The 22,601-nt window shown below is 55.1% G+C and overlaps 7 protein-coding genes across 7 annotated transcripts in view; 4 read left to right on the plus strand and 3 right to left on the minus strand.

Annotated features, from left to right (window-relative positions):
- Nucleotides 1-2,532, plus strand: part of CHGG_08299 (uncharacterized protein) — a gene marked incomplete at both ends in the record, with an annotated part of 4,616 nt that extends 2,084 nt beyond the window's left edge. Inside the window, 2 exons of the mRNA XM_001225954.1 lie at nucleotides 109-916; nucleotides 1,576-2,532. Coding sequence (XP_001225955.1) covers nucleotides 109-916; nucleotides 1,576-2,532 — 1,765 coding nt within the window. The remainder of the gene's footprint in view (nucleotides 1-108; nucleotides 917-1,575) is intronic.
- Nucleotides 2,533-3,424: 892 nt separating this feature from the next.
- On the plus strand, nucleotides 3,425-4,943 carry CHGG_08300 (uncharacterized protein; the record flags this gene model as incomplete). Its single annotated transcript, XM_001225955.1, has 2 exons — nucleotides 3,425-4,050; nucleotides 4,145-4,943. The coding sequence occupies 2 exons, from the start codon at nucleotides 3,425-3,427 to the stop codon at nucleotides 4,941-4,943; spliced, it is 1,425 nt and encodes a 474-aa protein (XP_001225956.1).
- A 1,034-nt stretch (nucleotides 4,944-5,977) lies between these two features.
- On the plus strand, nucleotides 5,978-7,031 carry CHGG_08301 (uncharacterized protein; the record flags this gene model as incomplete). Its single annotated transcript, XM_001225956.1, has 2 exons — nucleotides 5,978-6,134; nucleotides 6,400-7,031. The coding sequence occupies 2 exons, from the start codon at nucleotides 5,978-5,980 to the stop codon at nucleotides 7,029-7,031; spliced, it is 789 nt and encodes a 262-aa protein (XP_001225957.1).
- Nucleotides 7,032-7,481: 450 nt separating this feature from the next.
- On the minus strand, nucleotides 7,482-8,178 carry CHGG_08302 (uncharacterized protein; the record flags this gene model as incomplete). The annotated part of the gene is made up of 2 exons (XM_001225957.1): nucleotides 7,482-7,641; nucleotides 7,733-8,178. 2 exons carry the CDS (start codon nucleotides 8,176-8,178, stop codon nucleotides 7,482-7,484), a joined length of 606 nt encoding a protein of 201 aa, XP_001225958.1.
- Nucleotides 8,179-10,845: 2,667 nt separating this feature from the next.
- CHGG_08303 (uncharacterized protein) lies at nucleotides 10,846-15,970 on the minus strand (the record flags this gene model as incomplete). Its single annotated transcript, XM_001225958.1, has 2 exons — nucleotides 10,846-11,058; nucleotides 11,123-15,970. 2 exons carry the CDS (start codon nucleotides 15,968-15,970, stop codon nucleotides 10,846-10,848), a joined length of 5,061 nt encoding a protein of 1,686 aa, XP_001225959.1.
- A 1,846-nt stretch (nucleotides 15,971-17,816) lies between these two features.
- CHGG_08304 (uncharacterized protein) lies at nucleotides 17,817-20,297 on the minus strand (the record flags this gene model as incomplete). Its single annotated transcript, XM_001225959.1, has 4 exons — nucleotides 17,817-17,968; nucleotides 18,292-18,306; nucleotides 18,679-18,998; nucleotides 19,282-20,297. The coding sequence occupies 4 exons, from the start codon at nucleotides 20,295-20,297 to the stop codon at nucleotides 17,817-17,819; spliced, it is 1,503 nt and encodes a 500-aa protein (XP_001225960.1).
- Nucleotides 20,298-20,751: 454 nt separating this feature from the next.
- CHGG_08305 (uncharacterized protein) lies at nucleotides 20,752-21,304 on the plus strand (the record flags this gene model as incomplete). The annotated part of the gene is made up of 2 exons (XM_001225960.1): nucleotides 20,752-20,768; nucleotides 20,845-21,304. The coding sequence occupies 2 exons, from the start codon at nucleotides 20,752-20,754 to the stop codon at nucleotides 21,302-21,304; spliced, it is 477 nt and encodes a 158-aa protein (XP_001225961.1).
- Nucleotides 21,305-22,601: the final 1,297 nt, after the last annotated feature.

A 22,601-nucleotide genomic window follows, 5' to 3' on the forward strand; every position in this document is an offset into this window, starting at 1 on the left:
TTCGATAGCCTGGTCGAGTGGCTCACCTGGGTCGCGAAGGAAAGCACTCCACGGAAGAAGGCGGGCTGCGGCTACAGCTCTCCCTGGTGGACTGTGGAGGTGCAGCAGGCCGCCCGGGAGGCCCAGGAGGGCCGAGAGGCTGGCGAAGGAGACTCGGGCAGAGTACTGCTGGGAGGAGCTTAGCGAAAGGCTCAAGGACCTTGCTAGAACAACGCGCGAAGCACGGACGGGGGCTTGGAGGAACAACCTGCAGGAAGCAAGCGAGGCAAAGAAGCCCGATCAGATGTGGAGCTTGGAAAGATGGGTTAGGCTGCGGAGCTTTTTGCCGCCAGAACCACCGAGGCTGCCGGAATTTAAGGACTCTTCCGGACAGGTAACGGCCGAAACGCACGACCAGAAGGCCAGCGCGCCGACCGAGAGGTTCTTCCCGGACCCACCGGCCAACCTGACGGACGTGGAAGACCAAGCCTTTTTGGGCAGCTGGAACCCGGGCTTCGACGTCGTACAGGCAGTGACGCCGACCGAGATGACGGAGGCGATGGGAAGAGCAAGCCCCTGGAAGGCGCCAGGCGAGGATTTGCTCCCGATGGGCCTTCTGAAGGCGTGCGGAGCACCGTTAGCTGAAGTGCTGGCCCTTCTGGCGACAAGGTGCCTGGAGCTAGCATGGTTCCCGAACCGTTTCAAGAGGGCGAAGACTGTAGTACTACCGAAACCAGGAAAGGCTCCGCCGGCGTATCAGACCCCGGGGGGATACAGGCCCATTGCTCTGCTGCCAACCCTGGGGAAGGTAATAGAGTCAGTGGTCGCCAGGAAGGTCACTCAAGCTGCAGAAGTCAACGGCCTCCTACCAGATGAACAAATGGGGAACAGGGCACACCGCTCCACAGAGCTGGCTGTCCGGCGAGTAGTAGCCCAGGTCTAGGAGGCGTGGAGACAGAAGGGTGCGGCATCCCTATTGCAACTGGACATCTCAGGAGCCTTTGACACGCGAGAACTGGGCTTCCCGAGGTGGCTGGTCCTCATGGACGAGAGAGTTGGTTGACCGGTCGAGAGGCCACCCTTCTTTTCGACGGCAAGATGGCGGCACCGACGGCAATTCGGGCAGGGGTCCCCCAAGGCTCACCACCTTTCCCCTGTTCTCTTCTCCTCTACATTTCCTCATTATACAAGCAGCTAAAAGACGAGCACCCTCACTTGGCTATAACAGGGTTTGCGGATGACACCAACCTCCTAGTATTTGGTTGAAACCCCGAGGCCAATGTCCGGCAACTAGAGGCGGCGTGGGAAACGTGTATACGATGGGCTGACAGTCGGGGGGATGAAGTTCGCCCCGGAAAAGAGCGAACTCATCCATTTCAACAAAGGGCGACGGCAGTGGACCAAACAGGTAAACCTTGCCAACCCAGGGGGAGGCACTAGCCCCGTTAAACCAGAAGAGTCTGCCAGGTTCCTGGGGGTCTGGTTGGACTGGAAACTCAACTGGAAGGCTCACCTGGTGGCGGTGGAGAAGAAGCTGAGGACCCAGAGCTATGCCCTGGTCGAGGATCGTGGCAAAGACGTGGGGAATGGGGCTAGCCAGAGCGCGAGAAGTGTACACAAAGTGCATCCGGTCGGCGCTGGGCCTATGGCGCATCATCGTTTCACATCCCCACGGATGTGGGAGGCGAGCCGGTAAAGAAAGGCATCACTAAGGCCCTCGGGAAGGCCCAGGAACAAGAGCTTGCGGATTGTGGGCGGGAGCCTTTAAGTCTACCCCTCATCCGTAACCTCGAGACAGAGACATGGGTACCACCATTGGACTCGTACCTAAACAAACGGCTTGCAGATTTCGAAAACCGACTCCAACGACCCGATCTGGACGACGGTCAAGGCGGCAAGAAGACGGCGGCGAGCGTTGTCCTCACCGCCTGCCGCAAGATACAGCAGAGACTTAGCTCGAGGAGGGGCAACAGGGGCCGACCGCGAACCTTGGGACCTCAAGGGCCTACGGCGGTGGAGAGAGCCGCGGGCACGGTCATGCGCTGGACGGGGGGAACCGTTGATACGAACAGGGTAGTGGAAGAGGCTTGGAAAGCCAGGTGGTTAAAGGAACGGGACGGCAGAGCGATCACCAGGCCGGCGGACGACTTTGACCATCAACAGGAGACGCTATTCCGGAACGAAACCCTAAGGAGGCACGACGGTCTCAGCAAGGCAAAGAGCTCACTGCTGATTCAAATCCGGACGGGAGCAATAGGCTTACGGGACTTCTTGTTTACACGGGGAGTCCCGGGAGTTCTGACTCCTGCCTGCGAGTGTGGCGAGCGACGAGAGACTGCCGAACACCTGGTGGTGTGGTGTCTGGCCCCACCGTTGACTCGAAGACGGGAGAGAACTGGAATTCGGACACGACGGGACTTTTACTCTGTTCTACACGGCATCAATCCCACAACTGCACGGCTCGCGAGGAGAGTCCTCGACTGGCTGATGGACTCGGGGAAGCTGTCGATGTACAACTTAACCAGGAGGCTCGAGCTGGAAGCGGCGGCCTGAAGCGCCCCCGTTCGGAGGCCAGGAGGCCTCCTCTCTTTGTATACGCAGACTCGCCAGAACGCATCGCTCCTTGATTGTTGGTATGGGTTTTTCACCCGGCCCGGGAGGGCACGGTTTTCCTGTACACTAAAAATAGCAGAGGGTCCGGCACGCCCTAGGGCATAGCGGAGTATGAATAATAATAATACTCAAACGGTATAGTAGCCACCCGGACGCCATCATTGGCAAGTAAGCGAGCGACCTTCACTTCAGCCGTCACCCTGGGCCTTCTTAGATAGTTGACACATTATCTGTCACTGCGGGACAGAGGGTATATCGGCCGTTCTCGCACGCGTTGCAATATCTCTGTGAGCTGGTAGAACTGTCAACACGCTGCACGCTCCTAGGTGGCAAGCCTGTCGTCTGGCGCATCCATGGTAATACCAACTACGCTTGCGGAAGGACGCCTCCCCATATCAATGCACACGGAGAGAAAAAAGTCCATCCAACCAAGTGGCCCCCCTTAAAGTGGCACAGTTTCCGCATTCTCCCCGCATTCCCTCCATACTGGGACCTCTTCTCTTGGACAGCAAAATTTCCCGGGACGGCAGAAAGACGGAAACCCCCCTGTTCTATGCTGGCGTATTTTATATGTAGAGTACGACGACGACAAAGTGCCAAGCTACGGAAAAATCGCCGGAGAATCACCAGTCACACGTGGCTACTGGTGGTTACAACTCTAGCCTGTAAATACTTCCGGATATGATGAGGCCAACAACAAGAGCCCTGAATCTGGGAGATGAAGACCGGGTCCGAAAAGAAAGCCGGATATGTATATATTCCAACGGTGGCCCGATCCTAATGGTTCCGACTTTTAGGTGGGATAAACTTTACGCTCAATCGGTTCACCACGATGCATTCCCTTTATCTGGTAACCATCCTCGGCCTCGCGCTGGGGATGAAGGCAATGATAATCGAACCCCGCCAAGCTACGGGTATCACAGTTGACCTCGGGAAAACATACCAAACCATGGATGGCTTCGGCACATCGGAAGCTTTCCAGCGCGCCTTGACCATGAAGCGACTCTCGGAAACGGAGCAGCGCAAGTTCTTGGACCTGATGTTCAGCATGGATAAAGGGGCTGGACTTAGTATCCTACGAAACGGAATCGGATCCTCCCCGGACATGAGCGACGACCACATGGTATCGATTCAACCGAGGAACCCCGGGGGTCCCAATGCCGAACCTAAATACGTCTGGGACGAGTCTGACAACGGCCAGCTGTGGGTATCAACCGAGGCGGCGCACACATATGGCGTGAAGACATTCTACGCAAATGCCTGGAGTGCACCAGGGTACATGAAGACGAATGGGAACGATGCCAACGGCGGTAGCTTGTGTGGCGTGTCGGGGGCGAGCTGCTCCAGCGGTGACTGGAAGCAGGCGTTTGCCAATTACCTGGTACAGTACATCAAGTACTACGCCGCCGCTAACGTCTCCATCACCCACCTTGGCTTTCTTAACGAGCCTGATTACACGTGAGTCTTTCTGTCCCCGTCCCCCACCCCCTTAACTCCCCCTCCCCCCCCCAGCCTGCGAGACCACTCGATCACCGCTAATACACTCACGCAGGACATCGTATGCGTCAATGCGCTCTTCTGGATCCCAGGCCGCCGACTTTATCCAAGTCCTTCGGCCGACTCTTGACAGAAACGGCCTGGCTTCGGTAATCATAAACTGCTGTGACACGATGGGATGGACCGTGATGAACAGCATGTTGAGTCAGATGGGCAGCACGCAGTCCATCCTCGGCACCGTGACGGGACACAGCTACACGTCCAGCCCCACCTCCCAGCTGTCAACCAAACTCAAGACGTGGATGACGGAGGGTGCCGACAACAACGGCGCGTGGACATCAGCGTGGTACTCCAATGGCGGCGCGGGAGAGGGCATGACGTGGGCCAACAACATCTACTCGGCCATCACGGGCGGTAATGTGTCGGCATACCTATACTGGATCGGCGGGCAGGACCGTAGCAGCAACACCAACAGCAAAATGATCCGCGTCGTCAACAGGCAAGTTGACCCATCCAAACGCCTGTGGGCAATGGCCAACTGGAGTCGCTTCGTAAGACCAGGCGCTGTGCGTGTGGGGGCTTCAGGTAGCGGCGTGAGGACGACGGCTTTTCGTAACGTGGACGGGATGGTCTCGGTTCAGGTTATCAACAGTGGCGGTGAGCGGGCTGTGACTATCACTGTTGGTGGTGGCGACTTTGTGGCTACCAATGCCACGGCATGGGTGACAGACAACACTAGGGATTGCAACCCCATTGCAGCTACAGTGGATGCTACTGGGAAGGTCTCGGGAAGCGTGCCGTCGAGGAGCATGGTCACGTTTGTGTTGCGCCCTGCTTCCGCGGCAAAGGTTTGAGTGTTTGAGATGCCACTGTACAGAACAGCAATCGTATATATCGGCACCATCCATCCACACACATCAGTTACTCCTGCTATGTGAGATGCGGGGACCTTATCTACGTGGTCGGAAAAACAGCATCTACTCGAGAAGCAATTGTGTGACAGAACACATCTGATATGTTCCTAGGCACGGTCCCCCCCGTCCTCCAATTGCACGTCCGACGACGCCCTCACGCTTTCTCTCCTAAGTTGCACTCTCGACTTTCGTTCCCGCATTTACGCCAGAAGCTCGGATCATACATGGCCAGCAAATCCAAATATCTTGACGCAGGCTACCCTAATCTCAACGAGTCCAGTCATTGCGTTTAGCAACATCGGTCGTAGATATAGAAAACAGAGAACACCCCTAGCACCCAAATCTGTGACTGAATACAGAGGGAAGTTCCTCCTTGTCATCCCAAGTCGTACCCAGAGAGAGAGCAGAAGTTGTTACTGGTTACCAACTATGGGTTAATCAGTGATACCCAATTGCCTAGTTAGAAAAAAGGAGGTTTGATTAACTAAGACTCTGGTTAGAAAAAGACTGAAAGGCACGACAAGATCGCAATTTCCGAGTGTATGAGATACAATTTAACTACGGTGCTTAGCGGATATATGTAGCCGAATAACGTTTAGAACCAAGTACCTATTTTATTGGGTGTATAGTCAAGTGTTGTACGCCGAGCACGGCCACATAGTGTACACGCCCTTTTTGTCCAGGCCATGAGGGAGGCAGACAGTAGGAAAACGGCGAAGGATTGGATGTAGTTAACCGAACAGCCCACTTCGTGGTTTTTCGAGTGGAGACCAGTTCCAAGGGGCCGATCAATTAATTTCCGAATGCCTCGCCTGGGCTCGCGTCTTGAACAGGACATATGTGCCGCCGTGTGGCCTGAGCTTTGTCATGGATTGCGGCACAGTCAGGAAGCGCGTTTCGGATTCCTTTCCTCCGATTTTTTGGACCTGGCCGAGCCGACGACATGTTCTCCAAACAATCTTCTCGTCGTCAACATGGCCTCCTCACGGAATCTCTCCCCTCTCGGGAGGTGCCTTTTCGTCGTAGCCATGCTTGTCGAGCTCCGTGCTGTTTCCGGCCAGACGTTTAGATTCCCCAAGGATGCGACGCCGACAGAGTTCCAGGGCTTCGTAACGAGTGCTCCCGGCTCGGGTGAGTGATAATTGATTAACCTTAACAGGTTTCACTCATCTTACCCACCTTCACTTCCGAGTTCTGACGCGGCATGAATGTAGTCGGGACATGGTCATGTGTCCCAGGCTCGACACATACCACGCACAGCACGTGGGCGGCGTGTTGTGTGGCGGGTGAGAATTGCCAGTTCTTCACAGAATGCAACGCCGGGACGGCGACGAGAATAGACGGTTCGACCTATGTCTGGTGAGCCCACGCGATCAGGCCAATCAATCAATGGTAGAATCTGACCGATTCCTTAGCGCTACCAACATTCCCAACTGCTATACCATGACCATATACCAAAGCTACCCCTCAGCTGCCCTGAGCTGGTCGGCAATCGGCTGCGTGCAGCCTGGCTTTGATGCCTCTACCGTATATCGGGAAATCGTGGTGGGAACTACGACCACTGCGCCGCCGGGATCGAGTACCGGGACGGGCAGAGAGCGCTCGTCCACGGCGGTTGAAACTGGTACCCGTGGATCGACCATCTCATCAACGGTAGTTGAAACCAGCACCGGGGAGTCGTCCAACACATGGCAACCGGATTCTCCAGCCTCGCAAGCTTGGATCGCTGGTGCCGTGATTGGGCCCGTCGCGGCCGTTATTTTTGCCGCTTTATTGGCCTTTTGGCTAGGGAAGCGGAAAGGGAGGAGGGAGGTTCCGGGAGGAGTGCCTCGGAGCGATTTCGGCAATCACGACTTTGAGTCGGCGACGATGCAAAGCACCATGTCTCCATTGACGGTGAAAAGTGAACTTGCCGATATCACCAATGTCGCCGAGCTTGCAGACCACCGTACGGTAGAACTTGATTCTCATCCTGTTCGTTCCAATGGGACTGGGAGGTACATGAACAAAGGGGAAAGTAGTTGGTGAAGCCGGCCCTGCTTAGGTATCAACACACCAAGATAGCATCGGTAGTGGCGTCGGACATCAGCCAATCGGTCTGGCCAAGGCCAGCCGTGAGTGGGCAGGAAGAAATGAAAACAATTGCGAGGGGCCTCAGTTCTATGTCCTGAGCCGTGTAGACACCAAGCGGATAGCTCAACGCCGGTGGGCGGGTACCTACTTCGACACTTCGACTGCAGCAAGCAGAGAAATAGAGAAAAGGTCAAGGAAGCGAGCAGGGACCTCAGCTAGGCCAAGCCGGGCCAGATCGTACAATCTAGTATTGTGTCGCTGCCCATGAATTTTGAGGCTTATTAAGGTAAAGGAGCTAGACTTATGTTGCAAATCATCCATAATCCTCACTATATCCCAACTCACTCACCCCGCCCCGTAATTAGGTAGGTGGAACCACAATCCAGCATAGGTAGGTACATTGTATTACCCAACAACCTGAGCAGGCTGGAAGGTCACATCAACTGGTTCGCATGCAATGACACGCTGGCTATATATCTGCCCGGGTTTCCAATCTGGGGTCACCGTGGTCGTATCCGTGCATGTCAGAGTGAGATCACTCGAGCCCGTCACCACAAACGTTCCTCTGTTGCACACAAATAGTCGTTAGCTCGTTGCATTAACTACACGAACAAGAATAGAACGGCAACAGAACCGGGGGGGGGCAGGAAGCATACGTCGCCTTTCCCTCGTTGCAAAGGAAGGACTCCTTGATCTCGAGTTTACCGGATGGGCTACTATAACGGAACGTAACCGAGGCGCCAGCGGGCGCATCGGCGGGCAGACTACAGGAATAGTCGACGGTTCCGTAGAAAAAGTTGGAGAGCTGGCTGCTGGAGGCAGAACAAACGGCAGTGTATGGGACAACATTGCTGGTCAGGTTGAAGTTGACATATCCCCACGAGTTTTGGTGCGCTGGGTTGGTAAAGGTGTATGAGGCATGGTAATCAAAACCGTGAACTGTCCAGCGCAGGCCGAGGGCTTCCTTCCAGCACTTGCCGTCGCGAGGCAGTTTTGGTCCACAGCCACTCCCGCCGTGGCCGCCGCCATGCCGAGCATCGATGGGTGTAGAATAGGCGAGAGTGGCGAGGAAAGTCAAAACGAGGGCAATGAGTTTGGCCATTTTACTAGAAACGAGCGTATCGGTTACGTCAATATCAAAACAGTGGTATTATTGCGGCGAGTGTCCGAGATATCAGTACTAAGAGGAGAGCGGCTTATTCGGGACGGTAGTCGGGGCGGAAGTCTTATAGTTGGATAATGAACCCAGCAATATTGCTCATGTCGTGCGAGAGAGCCGCTTCCGTGACCGCCAAGAGCCTTGAGAAAGCCACACCCTCGTATTGACCATGAGGTGTGGCATGCTCTGCAGTAGCGGCCCTTACAAACCACCCTGATTGGGGGAACGCTTCGTCACCGTTGTTTTCGACATTCGGTACCCAGCCGAACCCAAGTGGCATGATCTGCTCCTGGCGTCCAGCTCTCCAACAAATCGAAAAGATTTACCTGGACTGATTGCCGCACGACGGGACAGTCAAACCGCTAGCGGCCGGCCTTGGAGCCACGAGGGCTCGCCCTCCCTGGTTGCCTACCTACCAATCAAGTCAGAAGTCCATGGGAAGCAAAAGAGTGGGCCGTGTGCTGGTTAGGCGTGTCGAGTTCCTCCGCACGAGCGAAACAAGGGAGCATGTGGCAACCCCGTCTCCTTGGTTCCATCAAATCTGTAGTGTAATTCAAACATAATCCACCGCCGCTCGATATACCCCTTTGTAATCGTACCATATTCTGGCTATCTTCACGGCCGTATTGGTCTCGCAGCCGTTGAGTTGACCAGCTGCGAGCTTTTTACCTTCCATATCAGCCAAGTCGCCACTACAGTTGCTATAACCCTCTTTGGCGGCAATAGCGTGACTGGTAATGAGGTGATGATTGCTACAGAAACTCTGCTCCATCGAGGTATTCACGCTCAGAGGATAGAGCCAGAGAAAACCAGATGTAGGGTGACGCGGCAGCGGAAGGAAGGGTCGATGATGTTGATCTAGGGCGGTCGCCGGCTAGGAAGATGATGCCGCGGAAATATTCGAGCTCTGGGGAAAGATCGGGTTGACCTAAGCTCATTCCACACGTCAGCTTTGGGTTACCGCACCTATATGGCCGTTGGTTTCATGAACCGCATCACGATGTTGGTTTCCAGCACGTGTCTTGGTGCCCAGGTCCTCGGTCTGTAAAAGACCGTATGCCCTATACGGTCTGCCATGGCTTTTGCCTATCCCCGGTGGCCTGCGGAATAGCATAACCAGGCCTTGCTTTATCACTACCTAACCGTTAACTGAGATCTTGAGGCTCTGCCATAACCGAGGCGCTTACATACTCCCATCAACGATAGGTAACGCCTCGTATAGCCCCGTGTCTTCCACAGAGCGCAATATTCCATTACAGTGGTTTTGAACGGAATACGACGAGACCCTTTTGTTGTTAGTTATCCACTAGATGGCAGTAAGCATCAAATACCATCTCGCGGGTTATCCCTCAGCTAGGGGCAACTTGAGCGCGAGTCGGGGCTCTTTGGCCTGGCCGTGGCACCGCCCCCGACCCGGCACTCCCTGATTCCGCTCGGAGTATGGGTCATCTACATGCATGTCCCTCGTGGGATCCCCAGGTGATGATGAGTGTGATACACGGCGGCCAGATGAGCACACGGCCGCTGGCGTTGCGTTTCTGTACGTCCAACTGCAGCCGTGTCGCGAGACGCGAGATGGCACCGGCAGCTCGGCGAGGATAGCCAGCAAGAACAGATCTTGTATTATAACCATGTTACGGCGGTACGGATGAAGGTGGTTAGAGATTAGGGTGTTTTTTTTTCTGGCTCCTTCGCTTTGAAAACATTAGTGACCACCTGGGCCTGCTCTACGTTATTGGACTGCTACGGAGGGTAGTCGACCTAGTAGTCATGGCGAGGTCATATAGACGCTCCCTACTCTAGATCGTGTCTAGGTCTCCCCAAGTTCAAAACCGTAACCCATTACGACCTACCTAGCTCCACTTGCTGTCAGCCGCAGCAGTTCTTACCATGGAGTCTAATTGTCGGGAAGCTTGATCATCGCCCTGGTCCACTGTTGACGCACCGACTTCAAACTGGCCTACTATGAAGCCTAAACGAAGCTCGAGAGCGTCCCGGGTTGTAATGCCCAGGAATCTTACACCTCTGGGGAGGGGGCCGAAATAAGTTGGCGACAGCGGCGAGAGTACACCTTTCAACTTTCCTTCATCTCGGTTCAGATTGGGCGAGGATAACAGTGTGAGAGACTGAAACGACGGAGGCACCAATTCGAACGGGCGTTCTTAGCACTCCACTGGCCTGGAGTGTAGAGGTCTACTCTAATAGTGCAAGCCGACCAAGTCAACATTGAAATCACTGGACCGGGCGTGGTCTCTCGAAATCAAGGCATAGTGTATTTGTACATAAACGAGAAATCATAGCGTACCAAATCCTCAAACCCCCCACCGTGATGCGAGAAGCCCGGATCACCAACCTAGAAGCAAGATGATGGGTAGTCTCTGTGCTCCTTTCGGGGTGCAGTTATCAGATGCGCGCGAGACCGCAATTGGCGGCCTAGAAACACCGAAGAGAAAAAAGCGAACCGCCTACGTAACGAAATAACCACCCTGACCCATGTCCCACGCTGCTACCCGAGAGCTGCCGCGCTCGCCCGGGGGTATCAACCAATACTAGCCACCGTGATCAACCCAAGAGGCATACTGCCTATTACCACCAAGTGGTCATCGTTATTTAGTACGGAGCGCCCATGTGACCAGGCGCGTGCATAGGGCCGTGGCGCATTTGCACGTTCTCGGCAACGCGCCCGGCTACCTGACTCATGTTGGAGAGCGTCTTAAGAGCTGGATCGTGCGGCGCGATACGGCTGATCTCGAGGAAGAGCTGCTCAATCCGCGTCTTCAGGAGGGTCATGATCTTGGGTGTGACCTCCCGTACTTGATCATCCTGCAATACGAGAATACGGTTATTACGGGCAGAAAAAGGCGAAGAGAAAGGAAAAAAAACGTACCAAGGTCCCTAGATTCTGATTGAATGCATAGACTACGACCTCCAAGAGATTGACTTTCTTCATCAGCTTTTGTGAGTTGCGGCTCAGATCAACCGAGACGGTGGCGCCGACGGAGAGCAAGAGAAGAGGCTGGAGATCCTGGACGAAGATCGGGTTGTAGCTAGAGAGCACCTGTTGGAAAATCTCTTCCGCCTTGTCACCGGACTGCAGCCAGCGCAGCATTGCCTCGTCGTAGTTGGAAGATCGCATCAGACCGTCAATTGTCTCAACCAGGTTGTCGAGCTCTAGTTTCTGGCGCTCTTCCCGGCTGAGCGGCGCGAAGACAACCTGTCCCTCCTGGTTGCCAAATTGGTGCTGGTGCTGGTGCTGGTGCTGGTGCTGGTGGTGTTGTTGGTGCGAGTACGGGCCTTGTACTGGCTGTTGGTGCGCGGGAGACTGATGTTGTTGCTGATGCGGCTGGTGCTGCTGGTGCTGGGACGGGTAGTTGACCAATTCCCGAGAACCGCCGCTGGCCAGGCCGTGGGAGCCAGCGGCACTGTGCGAATGGGCGTGGCCGCGCACGTGTTCTTCGGCTGCCGAGGACCTCTCACGGCTTTGGTCGTGCATCTGTTGCTTTAGAGCGGCGAGCTCCTGCTGCATCTGCGTCTGAGACGCGGCCAAGGACGAGATTGCACTGGAAAGGTCCTCCGTCTGGGCAATGAGCCGGTCGAGCTTGGCATCTTCATTGCGGCGGCGTTCGTCGAGTTGCTCAAAAGCATCGCTAATCCGGCTACCGACGTCCTCAACAATGCGCTGATGTACAGTTTGCGCCGTTGCATTGGCAATGGCAGGCGTGAGGGTACTGAGCGACTTGGCAATTTGGTTTTCCACTTGGGCATTGACGTTGTGCGAGACCTTGTCCGAAACTGGCTTGATGAAGTCAGGCTTCAGCATGGCCTGGTTAACAGCGTTAGGAAGGAGGCTTTGGATTTCCCTTTGCACAGCATTGACTTGGGCAGTTGAGTTGGTTCTCAGCTGCTCGGAAACCGAGTTGTCGATAGTGCTTTGGACGGATGGGATGACGCTGTTGTTGATCTGGGTGATGATCAGGTTCTTTAGGACCGCCTCGGTGTTGTCATTGAGGACGTCTGCGACCATCTGCAGCAACGCCGACTGACTGCTGGCGAAAGCCGAGTCGCGGTTGTCCTGAAAACTTTGTATTTGCTTCATGATCTCGTTGAAGACAGCGTCGAAGCGCCCTGAGAGGTTGGAAACAATGCGCGACTCCATTTTGCCAACCACAGCGTCAAGTTGCTCCTGGAATGCTGTATTGGAAGTGAATGAGAGATCGGCAGAGGGTTTGCTTGATGTTGCCTCTGAAGTCGCATCGGCATGGCGGCCAGGTTTGTTGCCCTTGGTTTGAGCAATCGCCCTATTGATCTCTACAGTGCCATTTGAAGCCTGGTGGTCGCCAGCCGCCGCTGCGGCGGCGGCGGCTGTGGGCTTCTTCCTTCGGCCTTTCTTTTCATTCTTCTCTGGGGCAGGCCCGGGTGTTTCAACCTCGTCCTTTCGCTCAAACTTCGGCGGAGTCATGGACTCTGAGCCCTTTTTCTCGTCGACTTGGGGCGACGTGATCTTAGGCACGACGTCCTTAGCACCGCGTGTGGCAATCCGAATCTGCGGGGTTGCGATAGCATCGCCAGGCATGCTGGTGTGCGGCGCCTCAGCGGCTTGGGGCGGAGGCGGGGCCACCAGCTTTGAGATCTTGGCCAGACCAGTTTCCACAGCATCGGCGGAAGCAAGTACCTTGTTATCCTTCGTCCAACCCAGCTCAGACTGCTTGATGAACAAGCAAGTGACACCCTTGGAATGCATGGCATACAGCTCGAAGAGAGTTGGCTCGTCCCCATCGCCGGAGGCTGCGGGGTTTTCGAGGATGTTGAGGCTGCGAAGCACGCCCTTGTTGGCAAATGAGTACTCCCGAATACCACTAATAACGGCAGTTGACTCAGGTTGCGGGATTGACGAATCCTGAGCGACGAGTCGCTGGATGTAGTCGACTTGGGATAGGTTCTTCAGCGAGTATTTGGGAGCCGAGAGATGGAGGAAGTAAACCGAGTTGCGGGTAGGATGCCCGACGATAATCATGCTGGAAGGTGCATGGTACATCACGCTGCATACAGCGTCGGACTCTTTGTTGTGCGGGAAGTTGAACTCCTGCACTGGCTTGCCTAGCGCGAGATCCCAAAGCTGGAGGGTGTGGTTCTGCTTCATGCCCACAATCATGTACCTCAAGGCGGCACGCTTCTGGTACGGTCGGAACTTATCCAGCAGCAACACTGACGTAGGCCACGCTTTTTCACCCTCGGGTGTGGTAGTCAGGGTCATGAGCGGCTCCTTGATCTCCAGCGATGTCCGCGCCGGCATTGGGTGCAGAGGGTCCGAGCCCTCCTTGGTGGCGGTTAAGTCGCGGACATCCCAGAACTTGACCCGCCCGGACTTGTCTAACGAGACAACGAGGGTATCGTCCTGGCTGAAGGTGAAGTCCTTACCAGCCTTACCGGTGTTGATCTTCAGCGAACATTGCTTCAGGAGCTTCTCGGTATCGACAACGCGGTCGTGCCCGTTCTTAAAGAGGTCGTTCTCAAACACAAAAGCCGGCCAGATGATGTTGATTGATTTGCCCCTGCCAACGGCGAAAAAGTCGGGGTGCATGGCAGAGGGCCGAGCGCGTGTCTTGAGAACGCCGCCAGGAGCATCGCCACCCTCCTGAGCCGAGATCGGAGGAAGTGCAAAGCCATATTGCTCCGGGTGCGCATCCTCTAGGTGGTCCCGGTCGCCGTTTTTGAGCTGGACCCAGTATACCGTTCCGCTGACGCCGGTGCCGATGATAGCCTCCTTCGGGTGGTGGTGGGAGGCTGATGTCGAGATGGCAACATTGAAGATACGATCTTTGGTGTCGGTGAAGAGCTTGGCATCTTTGCCGTCCTCTTGTCTGATTATCCGTAGACCGCCAGCCTTGGACATACCATAGGCCATGTAGGTCTCGGAGGCTGAGACCAGGTTGCGGTCAATTTGATCAAATTCTTTCTTGAGGCGCGCGATGTCGAGGATAGCCTCTTCGCGGAACACCGGGCGAGACTCGTCGATCTCTTGCAGGCTGATGGTAATCCAGGGCTTCATGGGGAAGTTGTACACCTTCACAGGGGCGGCCGTCTCCTCGATCACCACGATCTCTTCGGCCTCGGCGCTCTCCCAGCTATCTGCGACGGCGCCCTGAGTTGCTGGTGCTGTGTCATCCCCGCTGTCCCTGGATTCCTGGGCAAAGTCTTGCGCCAGTGAGGAGTCGAGGAAGGCCTTATCCTCCTCCTCAGCGCGCTCCTTATTGGCAGCTAGGGAGGCGGTTTGAGCCGAGTGGGAGGACCCTTCCCCATTTCCACCGCTCGCCGTGTGCTCTGGGTTATGGGTCGTGTCAAACTCAACCTGCTCTTGTTCAGCCCGGGCCAACGCCTCCCTGGCTTCTCGGTCGGCCTGCTCGGCAAGCCCGCCGACGGCGTCCGTCACACTCTCCTTCTTCTCTTCGCCGGGGTCCCGACCGATACTGGGAGCTGCATGGGGCGAAGGCCCGGCGAGGTTTGATGGGGGCGACACGGTGTTTCCGGTGGGCCAGGTGGCGTGGGTCTGCGACAGTGGGGAGACGGGGTGCTCAAGTTTGCGCCTGTTGTGCTCGGGGCTGTCGATTACGCCGCGGTCGCTGGGTGGACGCTTCTGTTCATGCGACGATGATTGAATCGGATCCTGGCTCTTGAGGATTTGAGTCGGAGCAGGCGCCGGGTGGCCGCCGCCGACAGCCGAACCAGAAGCTCCGGGTGTGGTCGAAGACTTCGGTGTCCGATGGATCGGGGACGACGCTGAGAGGCGGTCGAAATGATCCGAGTAGCCAAGGATACCGTGCTGCCTCGAGCTGGACTGCTGCGAGTGCTGGGAATGCGGGGTCGAATCAAATTTGGGAGGCGGAGATTCGGTGCTTTTAGGCTCAAAATCGAACTCGGAACGCGAGGCCAAGGTGCCCACAAGGGTCGGCTCGGCGGAGCGGCCACCGTGCGAACTCTCGTTGTCCTTTAGGTCATCGGTAGCAGGGGGCGGGGTCAGCAAGTCGGCTTCTGTCGGGTCCGCTCCATCGTGCTGGCTGGGTTTTGGCCGGTTAAGGAGATTGAGAAGATATTGCTGCGTGCCTGACGGAGGCTCGGTCTGGTTCCAGGACGGCGGGCTGGGCTCGGGCTTGCCGGAATCGGGCTGTAGGTTACCCTTCATAAGGGCGGCGAGCAAGCCTGTGGGATCGGCGGCGGCCGGAGCGGGCGCGTGGATGACATTGGTTGTGGCTGGCAGCGGCGCAAAATTCATTGAAGGCTCTCGGGATGACGGCTGGTGAGGGTTCGTAGAGCCACTCTGACCGCTGAACTTGAGTAGGTTCAACAAATGCGTGGTCCGGCCATCTCCGCCCACCGCTCCGCCGCCGCGAGCGGCACCCATCTGATTCATCATGCCCGGAGGAAACTGGGAATGGCCAAAACCGGCGGGCGGTGTGGGAGCTTCGGGCAGAAACGCGGGCGAATCCATGGCGCTCTGAGCATGGTTCGGTAGGTTGGGCGAGTCGGAGTTGGAGTGATGGCCGTAGAAGGGCTGGTTGCCGTGGTGGTAGTTGAACGGACCAGAATATTCGGGCGCAGAACCTGCGGTCGGGCCGGGACTGGGCGAGGACTGGAGGCGGAGCTGCGCGAGCAGCGATTCAAACTTTGGGTTTGCGTCAGAGTCGCCAGCACCAGCACCAGCAGCGCCGCCGCCGCCAGGCATGCCATAGTTAGACATGGTGACGGTCGTGGTCGCGATTGTGGTTTCAAATCACTGTAGGACGGCGCGAGTCACTGATGGTGAATCGCAATGTTCAGGAGCGCAGTAGCTGGCAGCACCGTTGGTTTCGCGGTTGCCCGATGGGCGATGATGCGTAAGGGTCGACCCGAAAATGCAGAAACAAGCAGTTGCAGTGCAGAATATCCACTATCCACCACTCAACAGTGGATCGGTAGGGAGTCTTCGTAAGGCAAAAAAAATCAACAACAACGACACGTCCAGCGGCGCTGCTGCGTTTGGCAGAGACAACCGCAGGTTCTGCACAAAAGCAGCGGTGTTGCCGAGGGAGGGCGCTGGTTCAATTGTTTGCTTGTTGCGTGGGTGGTTGAGTGCTTCAGAAAATTATATTGCAGTATGGCCGAGGCGGCTGGGAGCATTGCATGGTCCGTGCACAGGCCTTAGCGGCTACACGTGTCCGTCGCTGTGGCGCGTGGCAGACCCCGGCAGGGCGTGGGGAGAGGGCGGGTTAGGCCCAATGGGAGGCTCACGAGAAACCGAGGCGTTGCAAAATTGCATGCGACCACAAACACAGGGCTCTCTTTTTCTCGTTCCAATTTTTATCACCACCTCACTGGCGACAGCATTTGGATGAAGGGGATGGAGGTACGAATAAAAAGGCAAGCGGAGACATGCGAACTCAGCCCAGGTTTGGGACTGAGACGGTGCGAAGTCGCGGGGTTCGCCAAGAGACGGGGGTGCCAGGCGATGTGTTGTCGACCTGCATGCCCCGCGTTAAGAGCCTGGTCCAAAGTTCTCGACGAAGTACACAGTAGATTTGTAAATGAGACAACATAGGTAGGTTGTTAACATGCGACCTTTTCTCTTCATTAAGTACTATTTATTCACTTACTGGATGGAGCCCATTTTGGAGACAGACGGAGAATTTCCGAACAACCTAAGCACGAAGACGACGGATATATCCGGGCGTGAGATGCGAGACAGCGTCTGCTTGCTGGGCGATGTGCCAAGGGAAGGTAGTTAGTTAGTTAGTTAACGTAATCGGACACCTTCAGAACCAGGACACCTTCAGAACCAATTTTCCGCCCCGCACCCCACCACGTCGACTTTGGACTCGCGCACCCACAGTCCCACCTCGGTAAAATGCCTTTGACGTGCCGTACGCGACCTTACGGGGACGCGTTGCTGGACGCGTCCCCCGTCAACAATCTCAAATTTCTTATCGAAAACTTCGAGAAACGGAAGAAGCTGCATTGGTCAGTGGATCAAGTCACTAGATGACCGGGGCATGTCGCCAACGATCGGGTATATTCGACAGATGGCCGACCTTCTTCTCCGTGAGCGTGGAAGCCTGGTCTTGCTTGACGCGTCAGTTACAGCAGTGGCTGACGAGATGAACACTGTTGGAGAGAAATGGGCACGCCGATTCTTGAACTGACACCTGGATTTGAAGTCAAGATACCTCCGGAAGTACGACTACCAACGAGCCTTGTGTGAGGACCCTGAGAAAGTGTTGGAGTGGCTTCAACGAGTACAAAACACTATCCAGTCAAACGGTATCCTCGATTGCGATATCTACAACCTCGATGAGACTGGGTTCCAAATGGGAGTGGCAAGCACAGCAAAGGTTGTCACTGATCTGATCGGTGAAATCGACCTGTTGTTGTTCAGCCTGGGAATCGGGAGTGGGCACCTGCCATTGAGTGCATCAACACCACTGGCTGGGTTCTTGACCTAATGATCATCTTCGAGGGCAAAGTTCATATCTCGACATGGTACCAAGATTCACCATTGCCACCTACTTGGAGGATTGCAGTTAGTGAGAACGGCTGGACGACCGATGAGCTTACACTCGAGTGGCTTCAGCAAGTGTTTGAGCCGCAAACTCGAAGCCGAACAGTTGGCCGGTACCGCCTCTTGATTCTCGATGGCCACGGGAGCCATATGACACCGGAGTTGAGGCAGCGTACAAATGCAACAAGCCCAACAGATAGGAATCTGCAAAAGATTATCAAAGGGTGTCAGATGGCCATGCATAACGCTACTCTCTTACAAGAAGAGAACTCGCGGCTCCGAGCCGAGAACACTCGACAAAAGCAGCGACGTCAACACCGTCGACCATTCATCCAAACAGGAGGTTCTATGACAATTGGAGAGGGAGTGGCCACCTCAGAGCATCAGAAGGCCCCAAAGGTACCAAAGGCCCAGGAAGCTCGTGTGGAGGATCAAGAGGGGGAGGTAACAGCTGTCGAAGCGGTTGAACCAACCGTACGAAAACGCGCACCACCAAGGTGCAGTCTCTGTAATTCAACTGAGCATACTGCCAGGACTTGCCCCTGTAAATAGCGAACAGATTGATATAGATTGCTACTACAATAGATCCGTTGTTGTGTTGCAACATGCATTCGAAGTCGACGTGGGGGGGGGCGGGGCGGAAAATTGGTTCTGAAGGTGTCCTGGTTCTGAAGGTGTCCAATTAAATACGTTAACTAACTAGTTAACTAACGTAATCTATCACCTTCTGGGACACACCACCTTGTGGGACACTTTTCTGCCCCACACCCCACCACGTCGACTTCGGACGCACCTCACAACACAAAAGAGAGTCTATTCGGAATGCATTCTACATAATTCGAGCCCTTATTTACAAGGGCATTTTCTGGCGTTGTGCTCGATTGAGCCACAAACACTGCACTTCGGCTGCGCACGCTTTCGTGCCTTTGGCGCAGTCGTGTCCGATGGCCCCACCTCTCCTTCTTCGACCTCTCGACGAGCTTCCTGGCTTCCTTGACCCTTCTGACGAGCATTCTGGGAGGCCTCGATGTGTGTCATCCCTTCTCCAATCGTCATAGTCCCTCCTGTTTGAATGAAAGCTCGGCGTGCCCGCTTTCTCTTTTGTCGACCATTTTCAGCTCGAAGTCGCGAGTTCTCTTCCTGCAAAAGAGTAGCATTGTGCATCGCCATCTGGCAGCCCTTGATGATTTTCTGAAGCGCCTGATCTGTTGGGCTTATCTCTCTCTGGTGTTTCCTTTGGAGAGAGTCAAGTTCGACGATGTTTCCTGGCGTTTTGAGAGGCAGACTTGGGCGGTTGGATAGGGGTAGGAGGGGGACTCAGTGTCCGTATCCTGGTTTGTAGCCGACAAAGAACCTGAGTTGGATCGAAAGGCAAGAGCCCTGCAGCTCTAAAGCCGCTTGCGATGTTCTTTGTATTGAATGTCGTTTTCCGAGCTTCGAGAAACAGTTCGAGGAATCGCGGTTTGTCAATGTGATGAACCCCGAGTGCTATCTTCGCTTTGACAAGGTCGCCGTACGTCCGCTTAAGCACAGCGAAACAGCTAACGTCAAGGGGCTGGAGGTAGTGCGACGAGTGCGAAGGCATACACTCTGTAAGGATCCGATGCTCAGTACAGAATTTGTCGAATTCAGGCGTCGAATGGCTTCCATGACCATCGAGAATGAGAAGCCGATATCGACCAACAGTCCGGTTTCGCGTCTGTGGCTCGAAGACTTCTCGAAGCCACGCAAAGGTAAGCTCATCGGTTGTCCAGCCGTTATCGCTGACTCCAATCCGCCACGTCTTTGGCAGTGCTGAGCTGTCGTACCATGACGAGATGTGGACTTTTCCTTCGAAGATGATCATTGGATCAACACTCCAACCTGTCGCGTTGATGCACTCAATGACAGTTGTCCACTCTCGATTTCCCGGCTGGATAACAACAGGTCGATTCCGTCGGTCAGATCGAGTGACCACTTTAGACGTGCTTGCAACACCCATCTGGAAACCAATTTCGTCAAAGTTGTAGATGTCGCTGTCAAGAACACCGTATTCGTTGATGGTCCTTTGCACTCGTGCAAACCACGCTGAAATCTTCTCTGGATCCTCGCCTAAGGCCCGTTGATAGTCGTACTTTCTAGAATACTTCGTCTCCAGATGGGGATGCCGATGAAGAAGCCGCTGGACCCAGTTCTCACCAACAGTCATTGCCGGGACCGGGGTGGATGTAAGAGACGCGTCGAGTAGAGTGAAGCCTCCACGCTCGCGGAGAAGAAGGTCAGCCATCTGTCGGATATAACCGATCGTCGGCGACATCCCACGGTCGTCCAATGACTCGATCCATTGAATCAAGGCTGCTTCTTCAGTTGGGCGTAGCTTTCGGTTCTTGACTTGAGCTTCTTGACGCGTACCGCCCCCCTTGACGCGTCTGTGGAGAGTGGACTTCGGTACACCAAACGCATCCGCAGCGTTGCGAATGATTTTGATTTGGCCTGAACGTAAGGCCTCGAGTGCTAATTGGATTCTATCTTCGTGCTGTAGAGGCTTTGGCATTTTGCCGGGCACAATGGCGTAGTGGAGTGCGTCCGAAGTCGACGTGGTGGGGTGTGGGGCAGAAAGCTGTCCCACAAGGTGGTGTGTCCCAGAAGGTGATGGATTACGTTAACTACGTTAGTTCCCTTAGGTAAGCTCCTCAGTCAAAAATGACGCCAAGCCCGCCACATCCAAAACGAGGCTCGCAGTTATCTTGTCCCTGGGCAGGCAATCAACCTCAATTCAATCCTCCACCGCAGAGCGAGCACGCGTCCGGCATCTGGGATTCCTCTGGCTTATCCGTACACGGTGCCTACTAGACGACGGCACCATTTTCTACGCACTTCACGAGGCGAAACCGATTCGCAAACCGACGGTTCCGACCACGTCTCAGTTGGTCGTCTCAGTTGATTGACTGCTCTTGATATTGTATGAGCCTTGTTCGGCTCGAGCCTCCGAACTCCAGCGATTTATCATGTTCTGCCTTCGCAGGTAAGGGCCATTGTTCTTTGCCCAATGACAGCCGACGGCGATGGTGAATAGATACTAACTGATCATGTCCTCGCAGTTGGCTTCCACTCCTCTTCATACCGACCAATGCGTCGCCATCCTTCATCTTCCTCTTCTTCCTGTGCACCTATTTCCTCAACCGGCCGTGCTTTTACTGCTCGTTCCTCCTCCTCATTCTCTTCCTGACATCTTGCAACTGGTCAGACCGATGTTTCCTCGACCTCAGCAGCAACTGGTTCCAGCCACGCCCCGCCGGAAGCTACATATACCTGCCCGTTTCTTGGTGGAAAGCTGAAGCGGCGACCGGCCCCGCGGCGGGAGAAGACGTGAATGCCACCGTCTCCGCTGTGGTTGCTGAGATGTTCAACACGACAGCTGGGGCATTGGCGACCGCTGCCACAGAGCAGATTGCGCGGACGAGGGTTGAGTGGACAGGGCTCGGGCTGGAATGGCTGCGGAGTCTTGTTGGGCGTAGGGAATGGCGGATCGACTGCCTGGACCTTTACATCCGGTTATAGCGAAGGAAGTTAGTTTGTCGGCCTCGTGGTTAACCCGACGGCCGCTGGCCTGGCGAGCCTAAACCCGCCATCATGCGATCCCTGCCGACATAGCACGGTTATGCACCACACGGCGTCTGGACGGCTCATCTGGCTTGTTTGTCAGGGTGGCCCGGGTATATTTGCAGTGAGGCGACAGTTTTACTCCATTCTTGGCTGCGTTGTGTCTTTGTTTTCTGGGGTGTAGCTCCCCTTCAGATTCTGGTCTTCCCCCTTGGGTTGACGAGCGCTCCTCTTCTCACCGTGGAAGCTGGCTACACGGCATGCGGGTATATGGACCAAGATATTTGTGAGTGGTAACTAGTAGCTAGAAGAACTAATCCTGCGCTTGAGAAGACAGCGTGATTCACACGGATATTAGCCAAACCAGCGGTATCGGGCGCCTACCAGTCACGATGAATGCTTGGGCGTGCGGATCAAGAGTCGCTGTGGCAACTTTATCGGGGTTTATGTTCCGAGATCGACTTGCGTTGGGCTTCTTCTGCTTTGTGTGCAAGGAGCACAAAGTGGATCGCAAGATGGTGTGTGGGCCCCGAAACCGATCAAGGAGAAGAACGGACCAACCGATGAACGAGAATCTCAATACAATATGAGGTGCATGCGCGATGAGACGGTCTTTTCGGGTCTCGAACTCCCAATGTTCCAAGATCAAGGTCTTCCGGCATGGTGGGATCCTTGCTTTCTGTGGGATGAACAGTATCGGAAGTATATCGACTTTGCAGCTTCTTTCTGCCGGTGGTCGTTCGGTACTTATAGAGTCTCGTGACACACAATCTTCTTGGGACTCCTTAAAGGAGTAGCGTGTTCCTTCCGCCAAGAAAATGCGCCCCCTTGATTTGTGAGAACAGAGCCTGAGATACGAATACAAATGTTGATATACCTACCTCCAGTGTCAGGTACCTGGTAGGTAAGCATGATACAGATGTACCTTGGCATGTGTGCGTACCGAATGCCTCAAACACCACGGGTTTATATGCCAGAAGCAGGTGTATCTCAGGGTATGTACATGGTAGTTCGCGATATGTTGTGTGTGTGTGTGTGCGTGGACGCATGTTGAACTTTTTTGAAGCGGTAACGGCGAACTTGGCGCACGCAATGACGACACCGCTGACACAAGATGCAAGGGCTGCCCCACTTGTACCCGTCGTCTGACTCGTTTCTGATGGATTGAAGAGCGATGCCATTGTCGCAGCCCGATCCATGCCGAGGGGCCTGGTTCGCGTTCAATGACGAAGTATCCTCCTGGAGATTTTTCGAA

Source organism: Chaetomium globosum, genomic scaffold, assembly GCF_000143365.1.
Source record: "Chaetomium globosum CBS 148.51 scaffold_5 genomic scaffold, whole genome shotgun sequence".
NCBI classification, from domain to species: Eukaryota; Fungi; Ascomycota; class Sordariomycetes; order Sordariales; family Chaetomiaceae; genus Chaetomium; species Chaetomium globosum.